Here is a 21,070-nt window from a genome sequence, read left to right on the forward strand (position 1 = left end):
CCGCATCGTGCGAGATGCTGTAAAACCACAGAGCAATCCTCTTCCAGTGTTACACGCAGTGTTGTAAACCATAGTAGACTGCTTCTCTGGAAGACGGTGTTGCCTCTGCCCGTCCACCCTCTCACATACGGACCTCATTACAGATGTGTGTCAGGGAGCAGGCAGAGCTGTTGCATTAACTCCTCTCCTCCAGGGGAGACCAAAGGCCTGTGTAAATAGCAGCTGCTGCTTTCCATTATTTACACATGCTTTGGATCAGTCTCTCTCCGCTAGACACCTTCAAAGGGAGCCGGACTCACTGAGTGGAGGGGCAGCGGGCTGCCAGAGTGCTGCAGGGATTAGGCAAAGAACTGTTCGGTGGAGGAGATTGGTGTGGGAGGGGAAAGCAGTCGGATAAATGACTGGGTCTGTGCGCTTCTGCTTTGAATGTAGACCCCCCCCCTCTTCAAATGGGCGAGGGGGAAAGAGAGTGTGTGCGCGCGCGCTTTTTCCTTTTGAATGTAACTGGTAACCTTTGACCCGGATGCAGAGGCTCATTTTAATCTCTGTTTTCCAGCATGCAAGTAAAGACCCCAAAGAAGCGAGAGACACCAGAGATCAAAAAGAATCCAAGGAGGAAGGCAACAAAAACGTCTTGGAGTTTGGCAAGCCCCCACCGTTGCCCCCTTTCCCAGGCCTTCATCAGTCACTACCTCAGAACCAGAGCTATGTGGCCACCACAAAATCTCAGACAGGTAAAAAGGACAGAGCCAAATAATAATAATAATTAATAATAAAATCCCTTTTTATTGTGCTTGGGAAGAAACACTGTCAGGCTAGGGCAGGCTAAAAGTTGCTCTGCTGTGGCCTTGTCTCCACTGTCTTTTGCCCCTAAAGTTCCCCTTTGTTGCTAGCCCCAGTGGAGGGCCAGTGTGACTCAGACCCGGGCAGTTGCCATTGTATTAACCACCGCGTTGCCGTGACCTGCTCTGAGGTGTGTTTGTTAAAATGCTAGCAGCCTGCCTTTGCTAGCACAAGTGGAACAACAGCGATGGGGAATTTTGGGGGAGAGGGAGGCTAGCATAGACACCGCCTGGACCTTTGGGCCCCACCTGCATTACAAATACGTATTCAATCAAGAATATGACCAAATATCACTTATTCTGGGCAATGTAGGCAGAAAAAAACGATCGTATGTTAAAAGCATGTTAGAGAACCATGGTTTTTTCCCTAGTTCGATATGGAAGAGGAAATCCTTGCCCCTTTATGCGCCAGCCCCTTTAAGAGAAACACAAGAGCTTGAGCAGAGTAAATGAGGTCCTAAAAGCAGCGTATCCCGTTGGAGGAGATTTTCCTCCAGTGCAGGCATTGCAGAAGACAGCAGTAGAGCTGTCCTCCCAGGTCCTGTTTGGAACCCCAGCGTAAGGCCCACGTTGGGGGCAGGAACGCAGTCCACAACACTAGAGATTCTGGGCAGGGCTGCAGCCCATAAGGTGTTTGAGTTATTCTGGGGGCCTCCCTGGTTACCTGGGCAACCTCAGTATTGGGAGGACATAAAGGTAGCTTAAAGCTGCTTTAGCACCTCTTCCCAGGGCTACAATTCTGTGCTCTGCTCCTTAGAGGTGCAGCACTGAGTCTCACCCCCTAGGCTGAGACATGGTTCTCTTACACAGCTGTACCATATGTTTTTATGTCTGCACTTGGGAGAATAAACCATGTTATCACATGGCTTGGCCACAGTCAGTTGATTTTGAGAGGGTAGGTGGGGCCTAAAAAGACTAAATTAAACCAAGTTGGAAAAAAGTATTTGATAGTGGCCTGTTTAGAGCCAGAATGTGCTCTGTTACTCCCAGTATTAAACTCAATTGATTTGGTTGATTTCAATGGGGTTACTCCCCATTTACAACAGTGTTTGAGAGCCGGATCTGGCCCAGAGTGCTTATCTAGTTGCCTTATTTAGGGTGACGATTTTCAGGTGCTCCCAAGTCACTTTTGGGTCACAAGTCCCATTGACTTTTTGCAACGACTTGTGCTTCTAAATCACTTGGATGCTTTTGAAAATCCCATCCTTGTTCTTCTTTTACAGCTGCCAGTTTGTACTACATGCAGATTTGTGGAACTTTACTGTAGTTATAGGGATATGTCATGCCACAGGTCAGAGTGAAGTTTCAAGGCCTGATCCCAAAGAACCAAAGCGCCTTGAGCATCTAAGATAGATAATTAGAAAGAACTCCTTTCGCACCCCAAATTCCCATCGACGACTCTTGGAGTTTGGACTGAGCCAGACTGGCAGGACTTGTAAGGATGATGCTGTTTGCCTCCTACACCATGGACCATGTGCTAGCCTGCAGCCTTTGGATAGCTCATGGCCTAGTCCTGCAGTCCTTGTTGAAGCTCTCTCCCCATCCAAGGGAGTTCTGTGTAACTAACATAGTTTCTGAGTCTGAGGACATCAGCTGTGCTGGCTGTAGTGTTGCAATAGAAGTTGCTGTAGTGTTTCTGGCTGGAGGGATGCAGTAGAAGCCAGGTGGAATTTTAGAAGGGGAGAGATCAAGAGTTTGAGAATGGAATGGGTGAGTGGAGCCTCGGTGTTCAGATATTGACAGTCTGTTGTAGCTTTGGTGTTCTGCTTCAGTGAGTATGTAGAGGGCAGGGCACCTGTCCCTTCCATCACAATCTCCCACTTCCCTTGGGTGCTGAAGGCAGTCATGAGCAGACATTTCATTTACTCACTTACACTCTCGGGTGAAGCTGTTTACAATAGGCAAATTTGTAGCCCTTCAGTTGTCACATGGGATATTACTACACCGAAGGCTTTCTTTGGGATTGCTATAGCTGCTGATATGCAATTTCATAGGATTCTGATGGTAGTTTACTACTGGTTTCTGCTTATTACGAAGTGTAGCTTTGTAATAACAATAACTTGTATTAACACATCTCTTTTAAAGAGAAGCCTCTTTAACATCCTTTAAGTGAAATTTTTAAAGTAAAATGAGATGCAAGGGAATGTTCTAAAGGAACTGAGAGTTCACAGCAAGAGAGCAATAATGTTGATTCCCAAGATAGCCATTCCCTGGGCTTACATTACTCTTCAAAGAGCCGGAACCAAATCTGCATGTGACATGTATTCTCCCAAGACAACGTGAGGCACTGAGGTGTGATCTCTGATTTGTCTAGAGGGCTGGAGGGAGGCTAACAAAATTAAGGGTTGAATAGAGGCGTTTAAGGAAGAGAACTGAAACGTTGGTGCAAGGTTTAAAGTGAAGTTAAATAACAGCCATCTCCGTATTCAATATCTCTGCTCCCTGTGTGTTCTCAAGTTGTTCTTGATCACCTTCCTGGTTAAAACATATGTTATTACTCCTGTAGGCTCTGGATTCTATTCTGCCTCCTCCATCATCAGCAAAACTGCCCGCTAAGTTCTGAGAGGGAGACTCTGTCTTGCTGGTGGTGATGTAAGGAGCAGAAAGAATTGGGGACGGGGCAGAACGTAGGTTGAGTTTGCGGCTTTGACGGAAACGTGTGTGCATGCACACAGACTCTTTTGGTTGACTTGTAAGTGGAGCAGTGGGTTCCAGAAGCTCTTATGTTTGTGCTCTGTGTTGCTTTTCTGCCCGTAACCTCATTTTTAAAGCACTCGAATGGCATCTCTTCTGCTTTCCACGCTTTCTCCTTCCCATCCTGAATCTGCTTTGTGTTTTATTCCCCCCCCTCCAGCTGCTGCAGTATCTCGGAAGAAAAAGCGGAGAATGGGAACCTATAGCCTGGTTCCCAAGAAAAAGACCAAAGTGTTAAAACAGAGAACGATGATTGAGATGTTTAAGAGCATAACTCATTCCACTGCGGGTGCCAAGGTAAGGGCTAAGCCAAACCTGCTACTGACTTGCTTGTTGGGGGAATAAAGTGCTTGACTCTTTCATCCATGTGTATTTGGCACTGGGAGACCAGCTCCATGTGCTCATTGTAGATCTGTCATTCATTCTTTACAACTGCATTCTCACTATAACCATTTCCCACCCTTCTATGGTTGGTGGTTGGGAAAGTTCTGCAAATGGGCAGTTACAGGGAGTCTTCTCAGGTGCCGTGTGTCAAGAGACCTTGAACAAATGAAAACAACCTCTTTCTAATTTTTTTTGCTTCCCATTTCTCTGTGATTTTCTTGGAACTGGGGATTTCTCAAGGTGACCCTGACAAATGTTTCTGCCTTGGAGCCCTCAGGAGAGTCCCTCGTGTTAGTGCTTGAGGTTGCAAGGCGAAAAAGGCAGGTGATTTTAAAAGGTGGGATTCGGAGCTGGCCTGACTGTGCTCCCACTGCAGTTCGTGCCAGGGGATTTTACCATTCAATTCAGTGAGAGCTGAAAATCCCAGCTTGGGTGTTAGAACTTCTTTTCCTTTCAGAGGGACCCTCCCTGGGTCCTTGAGACGATACAACGGAACTGTCCCTTTGTGAAATAAATTCGATGCTTTCAGTTAACTGGTCAGTCTTTATTCATGATTACTCCTAGTAAGCATCAGGGCTGACCAGTGACCCTGCCATTAATGCTCTGTACTGCCACAAGAGCCCAGCATTACTCCCGTTGGCATCTCGTCCTCCAGGTTGATAGGGCTAGGTTGCTTGCGGCAAAATCTCTGTCCAGATGCATTAGCAGCCTTACTGGGTTCTGAGGGAAAACTCGTCCTGTACTCAATTCACAGCCGGTGTCCTGGTACAAAGAAGATGATGTGAATCTGTGGTTAGATGCATTGGGCCAGGAGCATGAGTTGCTGTGGCCTTCCTGGTTTATGTACTTGGGTATGTTTCAGGGTGAAAAGGACCTAATTGACATCAGCCCTCACATGAATGGGGAGAGCATAGAGGTGGACTCCGAAGAGGAAGACTCTGACGACCTGGAAGAGGAAGACGAACATGGAGCTGAACAGTCCGCTGCATTTCCCGCAGAGGACAACAGGACCTCGAAGGAGGTCTCATCTGATGCTGACAATTCCAGAAAGGTATTTGGATGCCTTTCGAGTGACTGTGAAAGAGCTGAAAGGGGATTTTTGTACATGGGGACAGGACAGAGAAAGAGAGGAACCAAAGTTCACAGTATGAAGTGAGGACGTTTCTAGGACTTAGCACTTGAGGTGGCAGAGAACAGGGCTATGGAAGCAAAGGCTCCTGGTGACCTGCTACTTCTCCTCCTTGCCTGCTGTAGGAATTTTGAAATTGGGGTATTGCCATACAGGATTGTTTAGTCTCATAGCCTGTCTCGGGACAGTGATCAGAACCAGAGGCTTGAGGGATAGAAGCAGAAACCCCATAGTAGACAGTCATAAAATGAACTTACCAAAGAGCAAGTTTCTTCCTAATCCTCTTCAGTGATTAGGCTGTTTTATATCCTGAAGCAAGAGGGTTTATATTTGAAGCAGTAAAAACCAGATGCACCAAACATCGCCATATCTGTTCATATCACTGCTCCTGAGTGGCTGGATCGTTATATAGTAGTAGGAGCCAAACAGATGGCGAAGACATGAAGCTGGCCCTGCTTCTGGGAAGCCACAAAGGTTATGATTCTCATGCCGAGTAGCAAAGCTTTTCCTTGTGCTGGAATTGGAGCTCCCAATCCTGCCCCAGTACACGTGCCCCTGCTGGGAGTTAACAGACGAGGGGTTCTTGCTTTGGGAAGTGAGTTCTGTTAGTTCACGTTCTGGCTAGAGCATGGATGGTGCTTGGTGGCAGAAGCCCTGTGGTTGTATGATGAGGAAGGTGCTTTGGTTTGAAATAGCTGACATGGCCGACTCTTTCTCTTCTTGGGGGGATGCTGACTACAGATGGAAGATGGTGAATCTGAGGAGGAACAAGAGTCTGGAGAATCTGGTGAGGAGGAGGAAGATGGAGATGAATCTGACTTGGTAAGCCAAGCTGCGAGATGTTTCTTTTCAATCTTTGCCCTGTACGCTCTGCCTGAGAGAGAGAGAAGCACCATGGTTCCCTGCCAGTGTGACGGAATCACTGTCTGAAACCCAATGGAACTACCCACACGGGTGCCATATTTTCCATAATGTCCATGATTTGCAATAGAACCAGTTGCCTTCTGATGCTCACTAATGATCTTTTGTTTGTTCGCTGTTTTCAGCAAGGTGCTGACTAGTTTCTTCTTACGTTTAATGTTAATGGAAATATTTGATGGTTCCTCTTAAGTTCTTCCTTAGATACAGACCCGGCAGTTGTAATGAGTCTATAACCATTTTTTTATAAGCTGAAATTGAACCCTCCTTTTCAGAACACTGTCGAGTTTATTCATTAATCCACGGCCCCGGCCCTCCCTGGGCCCTGTGAGCCATGAAACACCACAGAGAAGAGAGATTTAGGCTTATAAACAACGCACAGAGTGACCTGCTTCAAGCAAAATGGGGAGATAAATGCACTTTTTTACAGCCTCAAAATGTTTGCACTTTTTGGGTGCCCACTGTGAGATGTCCACGGGAACTTGGTTTTCATACAGTGCTGACCTGCCTCCAACCCCTCTGAAAATCAGGCCCCCTTTTAAGGCATCCCGAATCACTAGTCGCTTATGAAAATCTTTAGCCTCTGTCGTTTCTTTCAATTATTTGCATAATCAGTTTATCTGGCTGAGCGGAAGGTTGGAGGTGCAACAAATTGCAACAAGTACCGTTTCTGTTAAGTTGGGGAGGGAAGGGAAGGTCAGATCCTGGTCAGTAGTAATGCACCCTGGCATTGGTTTGTTTCTGGCTTCCAGAATAACTTTTCCTGGGCAGTTCCTTGATGCGTCTCATTATCCCTTCTGGGACAATTCACGGTGTTGGATTTTGATCTGTAAAGCCCTTTGTGGTTTGGATCCTGGCTGTCTGAGTGACCACGGCTCTCCCAATGAGCCATTAGGGAAGAATGAGCAGCAGAAGCATTTGACTAAGAGTCCCTATAGTTAAACACCTGGAGCACAGTGTAGTCAGCAGTACGCTTGGCTCTGTACCTTACTCCTCTCATGGGTCAATATGAGTCTGAACCTGCCCTGGGGAGCAAGAGCTATTTTCTGAGTGGCTCCGGTGCGAGGGTAGAGAGTGGTATAGTGTATTTTGAGGAGGAAGACAATGTAGAACTGAAACCTCTTCCTTGATTGAAGAGGGAGTTGGGTTGGGCTGTTAATGGGATGTGAATTTAAATTTGAACATGGACTTAGAGGCTTAGATTTTCAAGGCTGCCTGAGAGATTTGGATGCTTTGACCGCCAAGTCTGGAGTATGTTGTATAAGCATATTACATACATTAAGCAGTAAATCAACCTGGATTTGTGGACATCACTGATGAGACTGGCCTCCAGAGTGCTGGATGCTCTCTCTCTGTAGTGAGTGTGATTGGGCTGTGTGTATACCCAGTACCTTGTCCTAGAAAAGCATGTTGAAAGTGAAGCATGCACTGTTTTAATGATGGAAAACGTGCCCGCATGTGTGTCTAGTAAGCTCTGGAGACTTCTTAGCACCACTTTGATTTCCAACTCTGATTCTCAGTTACACTAACCTTCCTGACATCACTCTGGTGGTGTAAGTGGCCTTAACGTGGGTGGAAATGAGTTTTGGCCACCAGTCCGGGTGTGCTTTGTGTGCAAATGGCCTTTCTGGTTATTCAGAGCTCCGAGTCCAGCATCAAGAAGAAACTGCTGAAGAGGAAAGGAAAGACGGACAGCCCGTGGCTGAAACCCACCCGGAAGAGGAGGAGGAGGAATAAAAAGAAACAAGCCAGTGTGTTAGGTAATCACTTGCGTTTGTCTGCTAACTATACAGAAACAGGCCTTCCAGGTGAAGATAAAAGAATGGTGGCCTCTACTCCCAGTTGATTTGTTGCCTTGCCTTTGTAGATGTTAAGGATAAGTGGGAGGAGGGAAGGGCTTGAGTGGAAAATGATTACAGGGTAAGAGGTTACCTCTGTTACCTTCAAATGCATCTCAGGATTTGCATAGGAACTTACACCAGCAACCCTGTCTTCACCAGCTTTGAAGAAGACACTTAGGGCCAGTTTACACTTGAACTTCAGCTACGTTAGGGCCCCAGGTACAAAAGAGCTGTCCCCATGGATTTTACAGTGCTGTTTGGTTTTACACCACCAGCCGGACATTGACTTTGCCCCCAAACCACCCACAAAACCTCAACTGTTTGAGATTTTGAAAAGGTTCAGGGGCACAGTGGAGCAATATAGAACCATGGTGTAACCAGGGTCGTCGACACAGCTACTGTTGCAGATAGACATTATTATTTAGTATTTGTATTTTTGTAGCGCCTAGGTGCCCCAGTCATAGGCCAGAACCCCAGCGTGCTAGGCGCTGTACAAACACAGAACAAAACAGTCTCTGCCCCCGTGAATTTCCCGCACGTGAATCCTCTATACTTCAGAACACGGATGCCCAGCAGCCAGTGATTGTGTGTGAAGCACTTATGGGCACTTCGCAAAGGAATCAGTAGGTTTTTCAGGTAACATGGCAGATTTGGGAATAACCCCCAATCTTTGTTCTTCCTCCAAGACAGCAGAAGAGCCAACAAGCAGAAAGGCTGCATCGGTTTGGGTAGAAGGCAGTGGGGGCAGGTTGGCTGCTGCTCCTTAGATGAACATTTCCCAGTTAGTCATGGGATTGTTCTCTTGCCTGCCTCGTCCAACCAGAGGAAAGAGTACCATAATCAGAGCCCGTGGCAGAGAAGGAGCAAATCGGGTGGCTTTTCTGTAGTAAGAATTAAGATCCAAGCAAATCTCACAAACTCATCCAAGTATGCTCAGAAGGGACACAGGAAAACCACCATGTAGGCTGGGGCATGAGGCTTGATGGCTCTTGGGCAGTTGCCTATGCCTGGTTTTGGGTATTCCCATTATATGGAAGCAATGCAAAGTGTGTGATGGTTGGCCTCTTGGCACCTCCACAATGAGGGCAAAGTTCAGAGTGTCGAATGTATTTGACCCAAAATGTGCAACATACTGTATAGCATACACTGCCCTTTCGTGCGCTGCTGCAAAGAGAGATTGAAGGGCGGGTGGGTCTGATCAGTTCTTTGGCCGTAGGGTGAAAGAGGTTGAGTCTCCAGGAGTACAGCGGTGAAACCTTTCAGTCAGCTCCGTTATTAAAGGTTCACACTTCTCCTTCACCATCAAATGGTTTATCCAATGGGTGAAGCGGTCTTTCTGCGTGCAAACTTTCTGCAGACAAACTGACTTTTACCAACTTCTATCATAACGGGCTGAGTGAACATGTTTCAGTCCCGGGGTTGGTTCATAGTGTAACAGCGATCACATCAGTCGCGCCCCGTGTTTCTTTTCCCTGATTGGATGATGGAAACTTTATTAATAGGAAGTGGGGGTGCCAATCACTTCTGGGCAAATAGCTAATACTAAAATGCAGGCCTGGGTCCCGTTGCTGACCTGCAAATACAAGTGTTGGCGTGAAAACCAGATCTTCCCCAGTCATCCAGGGGAACAAAAGCCGGTTGGCACCAATGAGACTAAGTGGTAGGAGCAAGCAAGAAACAAGTGTGAAGATGGGTGAATCTAAAGGGACTTGAAATGCCTGAAAAGATTCCCAAATATCCCTTCCCCCCTCCCAAAATCTCGATTCAGCGGCAGCATTGCTTATTTAATGGTAGGACTGGGCACTTTCGCTCCCCCTCCCATTAATCTGAATGTCAGCTGTCCCATTCCCTTCCAGTGTTTTTATGTGTACGTTATTGGTTCGTTTGCACTGCCTGGCTGGGGCAGTGGCCTAGAGAGATTGTGGGGTAAGTCAGGGGGAGCCAGGCTTCCATCCCTTTCTCTTGCCATTTAAGCTTCGGCTGCTGATACAGTGCAGCAGCAGACAGATGTGTGTTTGGAAGGCAGGACTTCTTTCTCTCGTTTTCTTCTTTTATCGTTACCTAAGTGGAAGTGAAATATCTACCCGCTCGTACAGAGAAGGAAATAAGAGATAAGAGATCAGTTGTAACATACGTGCCCAGATGTTACGTTTTCATTATTCTGTGTGCATCTGTATTTATAGACTCTTAGGAGCATTGCCTGCATACTGCTTTCTTGTGATGAATGTGGCCTTTATACATACACACTCTTTTTTTTGCTATATAAATATATGTATATTTTAATTTAGGTACTGAAGCGTATAAACCACCTTTGGGAGGCAGAGAGGGAGCTGGGCAGGAGAATAGTATGGAATACATGGAAGTGTCTCTTGATTCTTTGGATCTCCGAGTAAAGGGAATTCTATCTTCACAATCAGAAGGTGAGTGTCAGCTTTCTAAATATGGCCATGTACCATTTTGGTTCTTTGTTTCCTTGGTCTTATCCTCTGTATTAAGATGATGCCCCCTGGTGGCTACTGATAGGAGAATTTGAAGAGATGCATCATTAAAAAGGCAGCTAGCTAATCTCACTGAGCTCAGGGACATAGGTGGCACCGTTACTGTCTGGGTCAAGTGGTGTGCAGAACGGGGTTCAAGGGAGGGAACCCCGCTTAAATTAGGTTACTGGGTTTTGTTGGTGGATTTTAAGATTGCAAACATTTCTCAGGGAGGATGCACACCTTCATAGTTTTGGCTGACTTTTTCTCCCTCGATTTTTGTCTGCCCAGTTTTGCAGCTCCCTCCTCCCTTTTAAAAAACCCTTATTTACCCAAAAAGCACCACGCCGCAGCTGTGCAGTATTCTACAGTCCTAGCCCCCAACACTGCAGTGTGACTATTGCAAAGTGGGGTGCGTTGGATCATGACTGTAAGTACTTTCTGAGACGGTCAGGTCGACTCCCTGAGGATGGAATGCTTCTCCTACGCAGGAGGGCAGTACCCGGGGAGCCGATTACAGGGCTGTCTGCCTGTTGGCTCCAGAGAGGCCTCTTCTAATGAGAAGGCTGCTGTTCCCAGTGCTGAATTTGTCTTGAGTCCAGCGCTTCATCATCAAACTGACTCTCCCCCACACTGTGCCGCCTTTGGAAGTCTGCCGTATTCTTTCGATCATGGGACTTCACAGAGCTGGTGGGCGTGTCCACCATGCACGGAAAGTCAATTTCTCTTCCTCCCCCAAACCCCCGTGAGCTGGTGGTGGGGGTTTTGACTGGATCCGCTGAATGTCAGAAGGGCTGTTGAAATGGCAGCTTGGACGGAGAAATAAACTGCTCCTCACCTTGTGATCCTGGCAAAGGCTCCGTTTTCTTAAGGCTTTATATGGCTTTTACACAAAAATCTACAGGGGCCTTCACCACACTGTCATGACCCATCCTTAGCTGTCTCGTTCAGCTAGTTGGCTGCAGTAGAGACAGACTTTATCCGTGGACTGTAGTGGTTCTTGGAAGCCTAATACTTACAGCTTGGGGATGTTCCTTACGAGATGAAAACAGATCGTTTTTTAACCCTTAAAATAGTGTCCTCAGAGAAGAAAAAGAATGTTGATTTCATAGTGTCACCAGAGGGGAATCTCTACCGTGACCTGAGTGATTAGTATTGGTGTTTCAACCTTTGCCCAGAATAAAATAACTCCCCTTTTGAAGCTTTTTTATTTTTTAAATTCAAAAGAAGCATGATTACTTCACTTGAAGACCTAATAGCTTCCCAGGCTTGGCTCTGAAGAACAAGACAGTTTTGAATCAGCCAAGGGGACATGTATAGGAAGTTTAAAAAAAAATGTGTTTCTGTAACTCAAAAATGGGTAAGGAACACTGTTCAGATCAGGATTCAAATATTCCGTCCCTGGCTCAGACTAAATGTGCCAAGGAATATTTTTCAACCATGTCAGAAGCCTTTGCAAACAGAAGCCAGTGATGAAATACTTTCCTGACATTCTGCCATGCTGCTATAATGTAGCTTCAGACTTTGAACTGCAGTTGGTCAAGTTATCTGATATTTAGAGTATTGGGAGTCAGGACTCCTGCGTTCTCTATTCTCTGTCACAGGTGCACTGTGTGACTTTGGGCCAGTCACTCTTTCTGGGGTGGGGTTTTCAGTTGTCATCAGTGTCTGCTTCCATTGAAATCAGTGGTAAAATTCCCAGGGGGAGCAGAGTTAGACCAACACTGGACACTTCTGAAAACTCCACACTAAGTACCTTGGTTTCCCCCATCTGTAGGATAGGGATAAGAACAATTGCGTACCTTAGGCTTGTAAAGTGCTTTGAGAACCTTGTATGGAGAGGGCTCTAGAAGGGTAAAGCTAACATTGACCAACTGTCCCCTTTTCTTCCCTGTGAGTGTTCTCAGGAGGTAATTACAGAGCTGACTGACTTGACTTTCGCACTGTAGGTCTCTCTAATGGCCCTGAAGCAATGGAAATGGATGGTCTTCAGGAAGTGCCTCTCTGTAGCTGTCGAATGGAAACCCCCAGAAGCCGAGAGATTACCACGTTAGCCAACAACCAGTGCATGGCAACGGAGAGCGTGGACAATGAGGTAGGAGCCCCTCCTTCAGCTTCTCTCGGCTTCCTCCCATGGAAGGGTTAGTCCCATCTGCTTCACACGCTGAGGACTCTGCCTGCTCTTTGGGGAGGGCCATTGGATGTGCTGAGTTGGTTTGACTTTGACGGCAGGAGTCTGAAGAGGTCTGTGCTGAGAACATAAGTGCACTCAGTTTACAGGCTAGTTTCCCAGCCTGGGGCAGGTCCCCAGACTAGTCCATGCAGAGGGTGGTTTGGGGGCAAATAGGACCAAGAACTCTCCTCGCTGCCCATGTATTGCAGCAGGCAAAGTGGCTGTCGGCTGCTTGAAAGCCACCTGCCGTCCCTCCTGCTTCGGCCCTGTGACTAGGCTCTCGGGGGATATTGCTCAGCTTCAGGAGCACGTGTTGCAGCTGCACAAGCGCCAGTAGACTCTTCCCCTGATGGCGTGTGCAGCTCTGGTGAGAGGGGCATAGGGAGGGGAGAGAGCCAGGGAAACCCCCCCCACACACACACACAAGGAAAGGAGCAAAAAGTTAAAGAGGGGAGGATACAAAATGAGAAGGAAAAAGAGAAAGGGAGGCAGAAGAGGGGAGAGAGGGGACAAAGGAGACTTAGCAGCTGAATGGGGTGTAGTGCAGGGAGCATCTACCAGGCCATGCAGAGGCGCTACAACACGGTAAGATCGGGACCCGCCGCTTTGTCTGAATAGCGACACCGGGCCCTTTTCTTGGGCTGGGAACACGAGCTCCAGCTCTCCATACACATCAGCCACCCACTGCCACGGTGACACCAAGCCAGCCCAGCGGTAGGGGTTGGCACTCTTGGAGAGCGAACGGAGCAGGGGCAGCAGGTGGTTCTGGGCTGCTTGTCTCAGGCTGTCCGGCTGGGCTGGCTTGTTAAAATAAAGGCACTCCAAACCAAGTGGAATAAAATACATTCGCATGCATCAGACTGAGAACATTCAAACTGAGGAAACATGGGAGGCCGTTTCTCTTGATTACCCAGGCGCCAATACAGACCTTTCCTAGCGCTTGGAAAGCGTTTCTGGAGCAGTTGCCTGCCCACTAACTCCCACCTATACTTCCCCTCCCCTACATTACTCCTCTGCTACAAGGCTTTCTAGATCCCAGAAGCCCTGTGCTGCCTTCAGGTTCTGCTGGCTGAAAAGTGCTACGCTTGTGACTTTCAATTAACCACAGCGGAGCTCGCCTGGTTCCAGTGGCTGCCAGCAGCTCTGAAGTAAGCCCCTGATTCCTCCTCTCTGGGGAGCTTGAGAGGCACCACTTCAAGCAAGAAAACAAACTGTTAAACTTCCTTTTTAATGGGATACGCTTGCCTTCCCCGCAGAACACAGCATCACTTGCACGGGGCAGGGAATCAGAATTGTTCAACTTCTTTTTCTGGGTTCTGGAAAGAATTGGGAGGGGGAGATAATTAGCCTTTCGCAGGCCACCTGTATTCCAGTCACCTACGCACACAAGTACCCCAGGGCAAAGGAATCCCCACTGCGAGACAAGAGCTAGTCATTGAAGGGAAAACATCCCTAGAGCCTTGGGGAGGAAGAGACCTGGAGTCTCATTCTCAGGGGTCTTTAGACAAGGAAGAGAGGATCTGGCAAGAAGCTATACAGTTCTCTGAGAGATCCCTTTCCCAGACAAATTGGGGGTGAGCAGGCTGAGGGAATAATGGCCACCCTTTATATTAAGGTTCTATGTTATAAAGCATTAATAAGTGGCTAATAGATGTTTTAAGCATGTTACATGACTAGTACATAGCTGGATGTTGTAAGCACAACATTGGAAGGGGTTATCAAAGGTTATAAGCCACCTGTTGGCCTCTGTAACAATTGATTGTCAGTTTGATAAAAGAGCTATTAATCATTTATGTACTCTTTAAAAACTACCTGGAAATGAAACCTTAATAGAAAGTGTGACCAAGGTAACAGCAGGACTATTTAATACAGACAGGCCAACGTGCTGTATGTCTGATCAAATTTGCTTAGTCTTTAGGTAAAACAAGGGAATTCGTTCGCTAATTTTCAGCTCACTCTGAGTGAGAGGGTGCCACTTTTATTAGTGGCACTTCTGACCCAAGCAGCGGTGTTGACAGTCACGTCAGTGAGTTTTGATTTGGTAGGGATGTTTTTCACAATAGGTTGTCATGGTATTTAAGGGGGGGGGGGGGGAGTTTTTTTGCAGGCGGTGCTGGTGGGATAGAATTTAAGGAGTTGGTGAAAGTTTTGGAAACCCAAACATAACCCCATGCTGCCTAGAGCTTGGCACCCAGGAAGTGAAAATGACGAGATGTATAAGTGCGAATGCAGCAGAGGGAAGCACTGGTTTCTCTGCTCCAGTAAAGCAAGCAGCATAGGTGTTGATATAGGTGATCGTGAAAATACGTTAATAACCTAAGGTAGTGGGAGAGAACATAAGGATCCTTTGAATCAGACATTGATGGCACTCAATCCCTAGAAGGCCAGATTTATTTTTTTTAAAGGTTTCAGCACACAGTGCTCGCGCAGTGTGTTGAGCTCTTGTGAAAATCTGGCCCTTAACGTACCTGAGCGTGTTCCAGCACGGGACCTCAACAAGCGCAAGCCATAATTTAATTGTCCACTGATTCTCCCTCTGTCTCATGATGTGTTCACTTTCGAACAGTAACATGCTTTGGTGCATTAGGTCTTGTTCCCTCCATCAATGACACTCTCCGTTTCTGGCAGAATGAGAGGGAGTGTTTGGTGACTCAAACCCAGGGGCTGCCCATTCTGCTGCTAGGGCTTGGCTCTTGCGTATTTCCAGTTATGAATTTCCTTATGAGGACTGAATGACTCTCTGGTCCATATGCATGTTAGTTAGTAAATGATGCATTTCTTCCTGTGAGAGCAGCTTTCCCTGTTGGACGGCTAATGCTGTCTGGCATGCATCTGAATGGCTGTGAAGAGGCCAGGTTTCATCACGGCAATGTGCACAAGCCGAGAGGGTTGTCTGTGTTTTGGTCTCCAGTAATTGCATTTCCTTTCATTATTCCTGGTCCAGCTGGGCCGATGCACAAACAGCGTGGTGAAATATGAGCTGATGCGCCCGTCGAACAAGGTCCAGCTCTTGGTGCTGTGCGAGGACCACAGAGGGAGAATGGTGAAACACCAGTGCTGCCCTGGCTGCGGGTACTTCTGCACTGCAGTAAGTCTCTCATTTTAGCCTGGGGGGCCCCAGAGGTGCTGCGGGTGCCTAATGGAGAGGCCTGCCATGCTGCCTTTCAGTGATCACGCGTATCTTTTCTCCCTCTCACTGCTGGGAAATGCTGCTTCAAGTGCTGTGGCAAGGTACAGCGGCAGCTAGGTAACATACCCTGGGTACCTTTAGCCTCCAGAGGAACTTCAAAGAATATTATTGTCTGATCCAGCCTGACAGCTATACCATGTTGGAGGCCTTGCCTTAAGAATTTCAGGGCCGTGGGTGTCTCCTCCCCCCCCCCCCCCCCCACGGATCTTTCCCATAATGACCTTTCCCAGTTTACCTTTGTAGATTCCAAAGCCAGAAGGGACCATTGTGACCATCTAGTCCGACCACCTGTGTAATACAGGGCCAGAGAACTTCCCCAAAATAATTCCTAGAGCAGATCTCTTAGAACAGGGGTGGGCAAACTACGGCCCGCGGGCCACATCCCTTTTAATCTGGCCCTCAGCTGCCGCCGGGAGTGGGGTCAGGGGCTTGCCCCACTCCGTGCGGCTCCCACATAGTACTCAGAGGCACGGCCAGGCGGCTCTGCGCGCTGCCCCATCCACAAATGCTGCCCCCGCAGCTCCCATTGGCCCCAGCTCCCAGCTATCCCAGAGTGCATCAGTCTGTGCCATCACAATAATGGGCTTCAGGTAACACTGGTGCCACGGAATGATGGATTCTGGGATAACTTCAAGTCATCAGGAAGTGTTGGAGGATTTTGGAGAGAGGAGAAGAAAGTCATTAGCAGCTGGTTAAGTGGCGTTCTACAGTGCACTGTTATAGGGCTTTGAGTAAACACAAAAGTCATCCTGATGTAGCTAAGTCGGTTTAGAAACTGAAGTTGCTACGTCGGTGTAACCCCTTGCATGGGTTCTCTGAGGCTACATCTACACTACGGGGGGGGGGGGGTCGATTTAAGATACGCAAATTCAGCTACGCGAATAGCGTAGCTGAATTCGACGTATCGCAGCCGACTTACCCCGCTGTAGGGACGGCGGCAAAATCGACCTCTGCGGCTTCCCGTCGACGGCGCTTACTCCCACCTCCGCTGGTGGAGTAAGAGCGTCGATTCGGGGATTGATTGTCGCGTCCCAACGGGACGCGATAAATCGATCCCCAAGAGGTCTACCCGATTCAGGCGGCTAGTGTAGACCCAGCTTGAGATTGGTTTAGGAGTGTAGTTCTGTGTAGGTAAGGCCAGGCATTAACTCCATTGTCAGTGTAGCTTTACAGCACACCTGTAAGTGAAGGCCTGCACTAGAGGTCAATTGTCAGATTTTCTTAGTGTGCAGACCTGTCATCTTGACATGTGCCCCTTTTGCTTTTGGGAGCATTGTGTGCACAGAGAGAGCATCCACTGGGAAAGGGGAAGTGTGACTCCAATGTAGAAGCCATTACAACATGCCATATAGTAGAGCTTGTGTTTCTAGAAACACCAGCAAGAGTTTTGATGTTGGGAGATGTTAGAGCAGAGAGCGGGGAACCAAGACTCCTGGGTTCTGTTACCAGATCGGTTAGTGGCTTGGTTTGTAATCCTAGCCAATCAGTTGTTTCTCATTGCTGCTGTTCTGTTCATCTGTAGAATGGTGATAATTCTGGCCTTTCTTCCCGGCGTGTGCTGGTGATACTAAAGGTGATAGTAAAGAGAAGGGCGAAGAACATTATTATTTATGACTGAACATTTGAACTACTTCTGTGTGTTCTTTCCCCCCAGGGCACTTTCATGGAGTGTCAGCCTGAAAGCAGCATTTCCCACCGTTTCCACAAGAACTGTGCCTCCCAGGTTAATGACACGAGCTACTGCCCGCACTGCGGGGAAGAGGCCTCTAAGGCGAAGGAGGTGACGATAGCAAAAGCAGACACAACCTCCACGGTGTTGCTGACCTACGAGCAGGAGAAGCCAGTGGCTCTGGAGGGAAGGGCAGACACCACCACAGGGAGGTGAGTTGCTGCTCAGTGGAAGCATCGGGCCCTCCATTGTGCCTTGATTTATGTCTGAAACCCACCACCACCACCACCACTTCATGGATCAAGCAGGTTCCTGGTTCTTGTCTTATGTGCCAAATCCAGCAGCTGGAAGCTGAAGGCTGTACCAGGATGATGCACTAGACTTCCACCTCTGAAGACCTGGCCTCCCATGTCACAAGTTAAATGAGTTCTTGGTGTCAGTCCAGTCCCCAGAGACATTTGTCCACCTCATAAAACCACTATGTAATTCAGCACATCTTGCATTCTGCTCGAGAGAGGCCCAACATTAGCAGGGAGAGCTGCAGGGACTGGGGTGGATTGGCAGAGCTGCGTGAGGAGCCTAGGACTGGATTAGTAGTGGGTATCTGCAGGTCAGGATTGGGGTTAGCAGATATCATCTCCGAGAGCAAGCTTACATAGCACTGGACCATAACACATGTGGCTCCAACCAGCCAGCATGTGTGCATAGCGAAAATCAGAGTGAGACCAGAAAATCAGAGAAATCACCACCTGTTCTGGAAGTCTTCAGGATTGAGCAGCGCTTAAGAGAGATCCTAAAACTTGAGGTTTATCTGAACGTGTGCTAATGATCTTTGTCATTTGCCGCCTTGTACTTTCTCAGCAGACTGCTGGGACAGTGCTCTCTGTCCCATGCTGCAGTAGTAGCTGTGTCCCCAGACAACTACTCTAATGAGAGGGGAACGTTGCTTCTGGTCCGAGGAGAATTCTGGCCAAGAGGCCACTTTTCAAAATTGTTTAAGGCATTTGCATTTAAAACTCGTTTTCTTTCCTTATTGGGCATAAGATGTATGTGCTCTTGTCTGGATTTAATGCTTCCGTTTGTGTCTCTCTCTCTCTCTCACTTCAGTGGCATTGGAACACAGTTGTCTGAGGAAGACAAGCCAGAGAGTTTGGCTACCGAGGGGTTTGATTTGGCTGGGTCTTCTGTTTTTGTGAAGCCTGCCACTGGCCTGCCTCAGGGACCAGTTAAAGAAACCTTGGAAAGCGCTTTGATTGCCCTGGATTCAGAAAAGTAAGAACTGACCCCCGAGTCTCTCCAGTGCCACCCTGGTTCATTGGGCCCTGAGTCTCTCCAGTTCCACCCTGGTTCATTGGGCTGGAACAAACCAGGATTTAGTCTCTTTGGGCTTTGAGGCCCACTTGAACCCAGTGTGTTTCTATTCAGATCGATCATTCTCCACTGAGGATTGTGGATTCTGAGCCCAGCTTCTGCTGCCTCCATCATGCTGATGGATTTGCTAGTGGGGATTAGTCTGCCTTCCCACAGACCGGATTACCAAGGTTGACCTACCAGGGATCCCCATTCAAACTCTTAGCACACCAACAAGAGTGAACCCCAAAGTCAGGAGCTCCCTCTGTCTGGCTCCTTTGAGCCTTCTCCCTTCAGACAGTTGCCTAAATAGAACCATCCTACTAGATATTCCGAGGAGCCCGGAGTCCTCCAAAAACAAGGTAATTAATGGCTGCTGTTAGCAGCCATGGTAGAGGTCTGTTGAGCAGCTGAACCCCATGGAACGGTCACACGAAAGGTATTGCTAAAGGAGTCGCGGGGAGAAAATGCTGCTTCCTGCCTCTAACGCCTCGCTCTGTGTGCGCAGCCGTGTGACCCTGGTCACACCCTGCTTGAGCGGGTGTGGTAAAAAGCCGAAGGGCTTGCAGTAGCTGCATTCTCTCGCTTTCAGCGAGGGACATCCACTGGGTGAACCCAAAGACTCTGTCTAGTGGGCTCGGGACTAGGGCTGTCCATGGTATGTCTGAAGCGGCTTGGCAGAGGGTGGTAGTAAGGTGCCCTTCAAGGAGAGGAGATGCACGTGGTACTTCCTGATATTCCTTAAGAACATGGAATGAACCGATGGCAGTCAAGAGAAGACAGAACTCTTGGGATTTTTCTTTAAGAGTAAATAATAAGCCTGTTTCCTCCCTGCTACAGACCCAAGAAGTTACGGTTCCACCCGAAGCAGCTGTACTTCTCTGCCAGGCAAGGGGAACTTCAGAAGGTCCTGCTTATGTTGGGTAAGTGGATCCTTCCCAGAAAGTGCTAGTTTGGCAGTACTCCAGCTCCTGCAAGTCAATTGCCACAGTGCAGTTCCCTACTTTGCATTCCCCGTTGGCCCAGGTGGGAGGGTGTTGGAAGCTGAAATCAGTTTTGCCAATAACTTATTGTTGGCAGTTGTTTCTCCTCTCTCATATGTGGACCCATCTGAGTTTGCATCTGAATGTGGACACCGTTTTATACAGATGGCCATCCTTAACTGCCCTCAAACACCCTCCATGTAATTTTCCAAACTGTCGCAATTTGCCTAGCCTCATAACGAGTGGGGGGATGTTTACATGCGGTAAGGAGGGTGTTTTAAATTAATACTCTCAGTGAGTTTGCAGAGAATGAAAGATCCTCAGTGTGCAAAGCTTTATTATTAAGGTGCTTAATAAACTGCAGTTGGAGGATAATTTTGAGATTCTGAAGTTGCTTTTATCACTGATCACATGGGAATATTTGCTCTTTTTGTTTTGGTTGCAGGACACTGTTGAGTAGTTTTTTCTATTGATTGTGTTCGTTCCTCTCCAGTGTTTTGCAATCCACTTTTGCAAATACTTTCAGTTTTTTTCTTTTAACAAACACCTTTGTCCTTTTGGCAAATATTGACTTCATTGTCTGAGTCCTCGGTAGTAGTGAAATTGGATTCACTGGTGTTTTGTGTAACTACGACTTCATCCTACATACCATATTGTCATGCCCAGCCATTATTGGCTGGCCATCATTATCATCTTTCAGTTTCTGCACAGCTGGACCAGATCTTCAGCTGGTGTTAATTAGAGTAGCTTTATTGACTTCAGTGGAGCCCAGTGTTTACAGAGACAGAAGAGGAGTGCTAGTGATCCATCAAGGACTTGTTGGTGGTCCAGAGAGAGCAAGCTGGTCACATGCTGTTGGCTTCTCCCTGGCTGCAGTGGTTAAAGTACTATCCTAGAACTTGGGTTCAATTCTCTGCTCTGCCACAGACTTCTTATGTGACCTTGGGCAAGGCACTCAGTTTCCCATCTGTAAAGTGGGGATAATAGCACGGCCCTACCTCACAGAAGATAAATATGTTAGAGACCATGAAGCACTTTGAGATCTACTGATGAAAAGCACTATATCAGAGTTAGGTGATGGTGGTATTATTATTGTAAAAGACGCTACAGATGGAGTAGTAATAGGGAAATTATTTAATCCATGTCAACAACTGCTGTTGTCGCCATCAGGATGTTAGAGAACTGTGAATGAGAGGGGAGGTGGCATGCAGAACAGGAAATGGGAAGAGAGGCAGCCATGAGACTGTCTCTTGTGTTAAAAGGTAGTTCCCATCGTATCGGAGAACTGCCTGGTCTACAAAACTAGTCACTCTGGGGTTTCATTGTTTTAGCACTTGGTGATAGCAAGGATGTAACAACAATTTAATTTAAGCTCCCAAATGGACACAAATCAGACATCAGGAATGGTAACATACATAAG

The 21,070-nt window shown here is 47.6% G+C and overlaps 1 protein-coding gene across 20 annotated transcripts in view; it reads left to right on the top strand.

Annotated features, from left to right (window-relative positions):
• Positions 1 to 21,070, top strand: part of EHMT1 (euchromatic histone lysine methyltransferase 1) — a 164,098-nt gene that overhangs the window by 104,152 nt on the left and 38,876 nt on the right. For all 20 annotated transcript variants that reach the window (XR_010593593.1, XR_010593594.1, XR_010593592.1 and 17 more), the window contains 11 exons: positions 557 to 734; positions 3,697 to 3,833; positions 4,783 to 4,971; positions 5,791 to 5,871; positions 7,607 to 7,727; positions 10,097 to 10,228; positions 12,235 to 12,380; positions 15,403 to 15,546; positions 17,303 to 17,529; positions 18,425 to 18,589; positions 19,508 to 19,590. Coding sequence is in view for 17 of the 20 variants with exons in the window: in XM_065572192.1 (XP_065428264.1) it covers positions 557 to 734; positions 3,697 to 3,833; positions 4,783 to 4,971; positions 5,791 to 5,871; positions 7,607 to 7,727; positions 10,097 to 10,228; positions 12,235 to 12,380; positions 15,403 to 15,546; positions 17,303 to 17,529; positions 18,425 to 18,589; positions 19,508 to 19,590 (1,603 nt within the window). In the remaining 3 variants the exon portion in view is untranslated. The remainder of the gene's footprint in view (positions 1 to 556; positions 735 to 3,696; positions 3,834 to 4,782; positions 4,972 to 5,790; positions 5,872 to 7,606; positions 7,728 to 10,096; positions 10,229 to 12,234; positions 12,381 to 15,402; positions 15,547 to 17,302; positions 17,530 to 18,424; positions 18,590 to 19,507; positions 19,591 to 21,070) is intronic.

This window comes from Chrysemys picta, chromosome 18 (genome assembly GCF_011386835.1).
Source record: "Chrysemys picta bellii isolate R12L10 chromosome 18, ASM1138683v2, whole genome shotgun sequence".
NCBI lineage: Eukaryota > Metazoa > Chordata > Testudines > Emydidae > Chrysemys > Chrysemys picta.